Source organism: Cebus imitator, unplaced genomic scaffold (assembly GCF_001604975.1).
Source record: "Cebus imitator isolate Cc_AM_T3 unplaced genomic scaffold, Cebus_imitator-1.0 Scaffold30, whole genome shotgun sequence".
NCBI lineage: Eukaryota > Metazoa > Chordata > Mammalia > Primates > Cebidae > Cebus > Cebus imitator.
Window position 1 is genome coordinate 10449903 of NW_016107345.1, and position 8961 is coordinate 10458863.

The window sequence follows — 8961 nt, forward strand, 5'->3', positions numbered from 1 at the left end:
AGATGGCCGACACTCCTACAGGACCCCCAGGAGCACAACTCTCCCTCCACGTGCGCCGCCGCCTCCTCGCCCCTCCCCCAGTCCTCCAGGTCTTCTTCCTGTCCCCAACCGTTGGGGACCCCCAAAGCTCCGTCCTCCGCTTCCTGCTCTCCTCATCCCGTCCCCACCCCTCCTTCTGGGCCAGCGCCGCCAGTGACCATTCCCAGGAATACCTTAGAGCTTGAGGACGCCTCAGCCGCATCCCTATTTGGGTCCTTACCCCCACCCGACCTCCGGATCTCCAACTCCACCAAACCTCGAAACCACCATCTGCCCCCAAACTGCCGCTGCTCTAGGCTTTCGGAGGGGAGACGTGGCAACAGCCATTAGGATGCACTAAGCGGAGCACTTCCTGAGCCCTAGGACACCGAGGTGCATTCACTGAGTCAATGGGGTTGTGCTACTGATAACTAACACTAATTGACCACCTACTGTGTGCCCATCCTCTTCAAACATGCAACTTCCTTGTTCCTTACCTTGTTATTGTCTCTTTCTCTCTGCCAGAATGTAATCCTCACAAGGGCAGGGTCTTGAGTCTGTTTTGTTTACTGCCATAGCACAATGCCTGGCACAAAAGAAAATTCTTGAATTAATGAATGAAGATTAAATTATAATTTAAGGGCCAGGTGCAGTGGCTCACGCCTATAATCCCAACACTTTGGGAGGCCGAGGCGGGTGGATCACGAGGTCAAGAGATCGAGACCATCCTGGCCAACATGGTGAAACCCCGTCTCTACTAAAAATACAAAAATTAGCTGGGCATGGTGGCACGCCCTGTAGTCCCAGCTACTCAGGATGCTGAGGCAGGAGAATTGCTTGAACCCAGGAGGCGGAGGTTGCGGTGAGCCGAGATCGCACCATCGCACTCCAGCCTGGGTAACAAAAGTGAAACTCCGTCTCAAAAAAAAAAAAAAGTATAATTTAAAAGCCTGGCATGAACTGAGCACCTTCTGCATGCTTATCACCCACTACTAACATACAGTTCACTTTTTTTTTCTTTCTTTCCTTTTTTTGAGACGGAGTTTCACTCTTGTCACCCAGGCTGGAGTGAAGTGGTGTGATCTCAGCTCACTGCAACCTTTGCCTCCTGGGTTCAAGTGTCTCTCCTGCCTCAGCCTCCTGAGTAGCTGGGATTACAGGTGCCCACCACCACACCCGGCCAATTTTTGTATTTTTAGTAGAGATGGCTGTTTCGCCATGTTGGGCAGGCTGGTCTCGAACTCCTGACCTCAGGTGATCTGCCCACCTCGGCCTCCCAAAGTGCTGGGATTACAGGGGTGAGCCACCGTGCCCGGCCCACTTTTTTATCTAGTTTGTTATCTCACACCCCGACCAGAATATAACCTTCATGGGGGCTACAGTTTGTTGTTTATTGCCCACCTCCGTGTCCTGGCCACATAGTAGGTTCGCAATAAATATATGTTGAATAATTAATAAATAAAGACTACATTCTAATGATAATGGCTAACGGACCACATGATTTACATACTTATTTAGTTTATTGTATTATCTGCCTCTGCCTTTTAGAACATAAACCTTCTAGGGGTGGCAATGTTGAGTCCCTACTCTCTGGCAGGCACCATTCTGGGCTGGGATTCAAAGGTGACCAAAACTGGCAAAATCCTGCCCTCCCTCTGCCATGGGGAGGAACTGTTAATGGGCATGGGGATTCTCTTTGGGGTGAGGAAACCGTTCTAAAATTTAGTTATGTTGATAGTTGTACAACTTAGTGAATGTGCTAAAACCCGTTAAATTGGACATTTTAGCTGGCTGAACTTGATGGGATGTAAATTACATCTCAATAAAGCTGTTTGAGTAATCCAGCCTTCACAATTGTCTGTTTGAGTGAGGAGGGAAGGAGAGACAGGGAGGTGGGGTGGAGGGGAAGAGAAAACAGCATAAATCATGTATATATAGCATGCAAATTGGAAGGTGATCAGCACACAATAGGCACTCAATAAATGTTGAAATAATGACAACTCACTGTCTCCTTGCCCTCAGATGGTCTCCCCTAAGATTTCCCCGATTGTCTTGCTTCTTCTCTTCCCACTTGCAGAAACTGCTGCCCACACCTCTACCCTGAGCTGCCTGCTGGGAGCATGGAGCTGCCAACAAAGTCTGGCACTTTCGACCTGGGCCTGGCCACATGGAGCCCTACTCTCCAGGGGGAAAACCACTGGGGTCAGGCACGCTGCAGGGACGTTGGCAGGCAGCTGCCTGAGTACAAGGCAGTGGTGGTGGGCGCAAGTGGCGTGGGCAAGAGTGCGCTGACCATCCAGCTGAACCACCAGTGCTTCGTGGAGGACCACGATCCCACCATCCAGGATTCCTACTGGAAGGAGTTGGCCCTGGACAGCGGGGACTGCATTCTGAACGTGCTGGACACAGCAGGGCAGACCGTCCATAGAGCCCTGCGTGACCAGTGCCTGGCTGTCGGTGATGGTGTGCTGGGCGTCTTTGCTCTTGATGACCCCTCGTCTCTGATCCAGCTACAGCAGATATGGGCTGCCTGGGGCCCTCACCCTGCCCAGCCCCTTGTCCTCGTAGGCAACAAGTGTGACCTTGTGACCACCGCTGGAGATGCTCATGCTGCTGCCGCAGCCCTCGCACACAGCTGGGGTGCCCACTTTGTGGAGACCTCAGCCAAAACACGGCAAGGTGTGGAGGAGGCCTTTTCACTGCTGGTCCATGAGATCCAGAGAGTCAAGGAGGCCATGGCGAAAGAGGCAAGGGCAAGGTCCTGTGTGGAGAAGACCCGGCACCAGAAGGCCACCTGCCACTGTGGCTGCACTGTGGCCTGAAGGTCTTGGCCAAGAAATGTAGACCCTCCCCAGGCCAGGGTGATTGTTCGCTTGACTTGAGACTCCTGAAGCAACTAGCTTTGAGGGACACATTCCATATACTAGGGAAAGATGGACACCTCTCTTGTTTTCACTTGGTGAGGGGCTTTTTGGTAACACAGGAGTACCTAGTGTTGCTTTTGTTATGTCAAGTTGAGAGATTTTGTGCAAAATTAAATAAATGGTGTTTTGGGTTTCAAAGCTGCCTCCGTTCCAAGTGTTACGTGGGTGGGAGTGAGACTGGGTAGAATGTTACTTGAGTTGTGAGAATTCTTTCATTCAAGAAATTCAGGGGGAGCCCACTGTGTGATACTTTGGATACAAAGGAGGTAGAGGCAAACAAGACACTTAAAAACCTGACCTTATAGATATGATATCGTGCTAGACAGTGATAGAGGCTATGTATTAAAGGCAGGTGAAGGAATAGGGTGACAGGTCAAGTAAAGCCTTCTTGAGAGTAGATGACATCTGGACAAAAACTTGGAGATAACCATGGGCAGAGGGACTGGCCAGTGCAAAGCCCATGGCCATAAATCCACTGCCACCATAGCAACTCTCAGTATCTCCAGGGCCTGGGCAAGAGTACAGGTAGGCCTCTATACTATATGACTAAATATGTGAACATTTAGACATTACTAGTCAAGTTTTACAAAGTAAATGAAATACACCCTATCCTCCCACTTTGGCAAATACACTGTTAGTGATCTGGATGCTCAGGCTCCAATTTCTCAGCCTTCTCAGAGTTCCCCACCAGAATGTGCCTGTCTGCCAGAGTGTGCCTATATGGGGACCTCCCGATCCCCCAGTGCTCAGCCCCCTCCCTTTCTCTCCCCCTCATCAGAAGGTGCTCATGTGTGCCTGCGACATCTCAGCCAGCACCTCAAGCTCTACTCATGTGACACAAGCCACCCCTTGGCCCTCAGGAGGATGGACCCTTGGAAGATGATGGTGCAGGCCCTGAAAGCAGTTTCAAAGCCTGGGATCCCCATACCCAAGTGAAGTCTAAAAGGGGGACACAAGATCTGCGTGGGCACTGCCGTTGTCCATGTGGATGCCTTCCCCTCCACCCCTAGGAGAGGCATAGACTGAGCAGGTGATGGTTCTTAAGTGCAGGACCCAGGGTAGGGGCTCCTCTCCCCTAGTCAAAGGGCCACCACCACTTCGGCAACCACTGGCCCCTAGAAACTGCCACTAACACAGACAAGCACAGAGCTGCTTCAGATCATGTTTATTGTGGGGCCAGTGGGTAGGGATCCTCGGGTGGGAGGGCTGGCTGGCCGGGGAAAGTTGCTCTGAACGTGCTGGCGGGGAGCAGTGCAGGTGGTGGGATGGCGGGGGCACTCCTAGGTCCCACGGTGGACGGGATCCGGGCTATGCTCACGGTGGCAAGAGGCGGCGTGCAGGCATCTGGGGCGCCGGGGTCTCTAGGCGTTTCACGCGCAGCAGCGCCCCCAGAACGCCCTCAGGGGGTACCTCGGAGCCCACATCCTGGTCAGCAGCGCGGCGGAAGCGGCGCGGGGCTGCCACCCCCTCGGAGTCCGGGCTACCTGCAAGAATCCGTCCCAGCAAGTACCTGCAGGGCCGAGCGCAATGCAGTGAGGCTGTGTCCGCTGTGGGGCGTTACCCGTCCCCTCCCCCAGAGCCAGGCATCCTTGCCCCTACTCCATGGAGCCAGGACCTCACTCCTAGGGCCCCAGGACTTAGGGGTTCGCACTCCACGAGGGATGCAGGCGTCCCAGTTCCTCGCCCTCGTCCTCCTCGGACGCAGGCGCCCGATCCCTTCCCAACCCCTGCCGGGCACCTCAGCAGCTCAGGGTCCACGTCGGGTGTCTCGTCGCCGGCGTCCTCGGCATCCTGGCCCGCGGGGCCGTCGTCGTAGACCGGCGGCCGGGATCGGAGCGCCGCGGCGGGGACGGGCGCCGGGACAAGCTGGGCTGCGAGGGCCGCAGGGTCAAGGCGGGCGCGGAGCAGGGCGCGGGCGAGCTGCGCTGCCGGCGCGTCAGGGTCGTCGTCCAGGCCCAGAGTCGGGTCAGAGTTGCGGGGGGCGCCCCAGACGCGCAGCATCTGCGCCAGGACGCGCGCCTGCTGATCCTCAGCCTCCTGCGCCTCCGCCCGCGCCCGCTCTTGCCGTTCGGCCTCCAGCAGATGCGCCAGCGCCCTCGCCAGCTCCTGCACCGCCCCCGCCGCCTCGCCTCGGGGCACTGACCGCCGGAAGCGGCGGGGAGTGCCAGTCTCAGCCAGGGGCGGCGACGCTGCGCTTAAGCCGCGGGGCTCCTGCGGGGAAAATGAGGTGGGGGAAAAGAGGTTGTCAGTGTCTGTCGAGCCAGGGACTCCCAGCCCGGGAATCTCCGTGGACCTCAAACATCCCAGATGCCACCAAAAGCGGACACCCCTAAGGCCACTAGAAACCCCCAAATATCTCCAGACACACTTAAGACCACCAAAGATCCCCAGACACCTCCCCATCCTCACACCACAGCGTGCCAGTGATCCCTTGGTGACGCTCATAATTCCTCCCTCCCCATCCTCACTCCTGGAGACCGGGTTTCTTCATATGAAGTGGTGATGGTAGATATGACAGTTACAGATTTTTCCATATTAATATTGTGGACAATAGGAACTATATGAATAAACTTATTCATATATCATTTAGCATGTGTACAAGTTCATCTGTAGAATAAATTATCCAATGACAAATTTTCAGTTCAAACAGTTTTGAAACCATTTCCACAAGTTTAAAGAACTAAAAGAGGGTACCAATATTCTAAGCAAGGAATAAAAGATAAAAATGACCATGTATGCCCTAAGTGCATGCAAAAAAGAACAAAGAAAAAGAAAAAAAAATGACCATGAAGGTTCGGAAAAGAAACATACAGGCCATACAGAAATATGTTTAAAAGGAGCGATGCCGGCAACACAAATAGTCAATAAAAGAGTAGTACAGAGAAGATACAGAGAATTCCTAAAAAGTGGTAAGAGAAAAACAAACTCATACAGAAATAGAAAAAATACATGATCACCTATTTCACAAAAAGGATTACTAAACATATGAAAAATTGTGCCAGGTGTAGTGGTTCATGCCTGTCATCCCAGCACTTTGGGAGGCCAAGGCAGGAAGATCACTTGAGGCCAAGAGTTTGAGACCAGCCTAGTCAACATAGCAAGACCTATCTCTACAAATAATAAAACAAAATAGTCCCAGCTACTTGGGAAGATGAGGTGGGAGGATCCCCTGACTCCAGGAACTCAAGGTCACAGTGAGCTCAGATCACACCACTGTACTCCAGCCTGCATGACAGAGGAAGACCCTGTCTCTATGAAACAGAAAATTAAATTAAAAACCTCATTAGTAATCAGGGGAAAGCAAATTAAAATGCCAGTGAGATACTATGCATAATATAATCAAAAGATTGACCCAAGTCAGAAAGTATGATAATATAAAGTGTTGATATGAATGCAGAAAAATGGGAACTCTCATACTATGCTGTTGAGAATTAAACTGGATAAGTAATTTTGAAGAGCGGCTTAACAACCTCTAAAAAAACGCATACATCTTATGACCCACTCCTGGGATGTTACACCCCAGAGTAGCTTTGGCACATATACTACTGGTCACAAGTTCATGAAAGATGGCGGCAGCACTGTTCATAATAGCTTAAGGGGGGGGAGGAGAAAAGCCTGGAAACAACCCAATGTCCACTGACAAACTGAGAATGCATTTATAAATCATAAATCATGACGTCCTCATAGGATATGATATCATGCAGCAATAAAAATAAATGAATTATAGCCACATGCATAGACTTGGATGAATCTCCGGACCAAAGTAGAGTCAAAAAAAAAAAAAAAAAAAAGCCAAGAATTTTTTTTTCCAGAATTTCACTACAGACTGCCTGAGACTACCAGACACCCTGAGGACTTCCTAGTGACCCCTAGTGACTGCAAGGAACCAGTCACCCAGTATGATTCCATTTTGATGTTCAAAAGCAGGAAAAACTAAACAATGGATTGTTTTGAGAGCTACACATATGTGATAAGCTACAAACAAAAGTAAGGGATTAATGAACAGAAGATACAGAATAAGGACTATGGGGGCGTAGGGGCTGCCATGGGGAGGGGCACACAAGGGCTTCTAACTCTTAGGCTCTATTTATTCAGCTTAGTGATTGTACACGGGGGAGTTATTTTGTCATCATTTATATTGTACATTTATATTAAACACATTCTTACACGGATATAAAGTAGCTATTTTTGTAAATTCCCATGTTTGACACAGACAGTATTGAAGAACTAGAGGAGGATGCCTCTGCAAGTGCCCTTGCTTGGCGCCCCCCACTCCTCAGTCACCCTGGAGTATCACACTCACCAGCAATCACAGCCTCACACACACTCATGAAGACTGACAGACCTGGAGATGTCACAAATGCAACCCAACACTGCCACAGCCACATGCAAGGACCTGCACACATTCACATCCGTAGCTGCTCCAGCAGTTACACTCGCCAAGCCACCCAGGTGCAAGGACATGCACCATCCTTAAAGACACAATGCAGCAGAGAGACATCATGGCTCCTCTCCTCACGATGACACAGCTCCACAAAGAAACGGAGAAATAGCCTCAGGGACATCCATACGAAATCCCAGGCACTTGGTCCAACAAAACCCCTAGGGGAATGTGGACCTGGAGATGCGAAGACCACTCCCTCTCAAGCAAAATCGAAATCACACACAGACACACACACACACACACACACAGACACACACACACACACAGAAAGAGAGAGACAGAGAGGGAAGAGGGAGAGACACGCCCATAGGACATGCCACCACACATATAAAGATTCACAAATATACACACAGTGTCACTGAGAAAACAATCGGCCCCACAAAAGAATCACGCCAAGAAGTATCCCGGTATCACACACACTACATACCCAGACACACGGCGGCACCTTTGTAGGACACTTGGAAGCGCTCAAACCAAAGAACACACACTTTCAAGGACACGACACCTCCACACCGATGTCCTCACATCACACGCAAACACATCGATGCGTGCGCGCCCTTTCTTAAAGCGCCCTAGTGCCGCGGACTGCTCCACAGGCACCGGGCGCGGAGAGGTGGGCAGGGCCCGGCTACCGGCGGCGCCAGGGACACCACCACCCGCACAGGCAGAAACCGAGCCGGTTCTCAGGTATGCTGTCGTGGCCTGGGCGCCGACCAGCGGCCGGAGCCCAGGCCATCCTCGCCCATCCCTCCGCAAGTTCTGGGAACCAGCTCCAGTGAGGGTGAGGTAGCGCAGCCCCAACCCAACCCTAGTTGGTGGCATCCTCCCCCAACCCCCACCCCGCACCGGACTGGGGTCGCACCTTTACCGGCCGCGCGCAGACCGCAGGGGGCGGCCGAAACAGGCCCAGCAGCAGCAGTACCAAAAGGCCGACGCCCCCGGCCCGCGGCCCCCGGAGCAGCGGCGACCCCGCCATGCTGCCCCAGCAAGCCGGGCTCCGGACGGGCGGACTGGCTGGCAAGTGCGCAGTGCCGGGGCAAGCTGGCTAGGCAGCGGCGCTGTGCGGCTGCGCACGCCCGAAACCGGGCCCCCCTGCCTCGCCAACCCCCACCCGACGCAGGCGCATCCTCCGGGAGCTGCCAGCCCCTCCGGCCCTCCGTCGCCATGGAGATGCCCAAAGGGCAAGGTGGAGAGCTGGCGGTTGCCATGGCAGTCGGAGGGCAGTTGCTAGGGCAACAGACCTCACTGTTACCTTAGCAGACAGGAAAAATTGACTCAGCGGCGCGGAATGGGGGTCTGGTCCCCATCTCTCTTCCTTGGGGAGGAGATGGACTTTTGTTTGTTCATTAAATAAACGGGGCCGGGCCCTCGCCAGGGAGATGGGTTCAATCTAGGTGATGTGAACATGGACAGCTCAGTTCATCATTCTAAGGCTCAGGGTCTCAGTGAATTAAAGTGGTTACTACTGACAGCCTCCCTCAAAGTGACCTTGGAGGTTTCAGAATGACATTCAGTAGGAGCTCAGTAAATGTTCTTTTCCATCCTCTCCTTGTCTCTTTGCTTTTTTTTTTTTTT

The 8961-nt window shown here is 52.5% G+C and overlaps 2 protein-coding genes across 2 annotated transcripts; one reads left to right on the forward strand and one right to left on the reverse strand.

The window, feature by feature from the left end:
• The first annotated feature begins 2016 nt into the window (after positions 1-2016).
• On the forward strand, positions 2017-3031 carry ERAS (ES cell expressed Ras). Its single transcript, XM_017523886.2, has one exon. It carries the CDS (start codon positions 2139-2141, stop codon positions 2838-2840), a length of 702 nt encoding a protein of 233 aa, XP_017379375.1. The 5' UTR covers positions 2017-2138; the 3' UTR covers positions 2841-3031.
• A 1059-nt stretch (positions 3032-4090) lies between these two features.
• PCSK1N (proprotein convertase subtilisin/kexin type 1 inhibitor) lies at positions 4091-8459 on the reverse strand. The gene is made up of 3 exons (XM_017523888.2): positions 8249-8459; positions 4681-5153; positions 4091-4452 (listed from the first exon to the last, which is right to left on the reverse strand). The coding sequence occupies exons 1-3, from the start codon at positions 8360-8362 to the stop codon at positions 4257-4259; spliced, it is 783 nt and encodes a 260-aa protein (XP_017379377.1). The 5' UTR covers positions 8363-8459; the 3' UTR covers positions 4091-4256.
• Between the last annotated feature and the right edge of the window lie 502 nt (positions 8460-8961).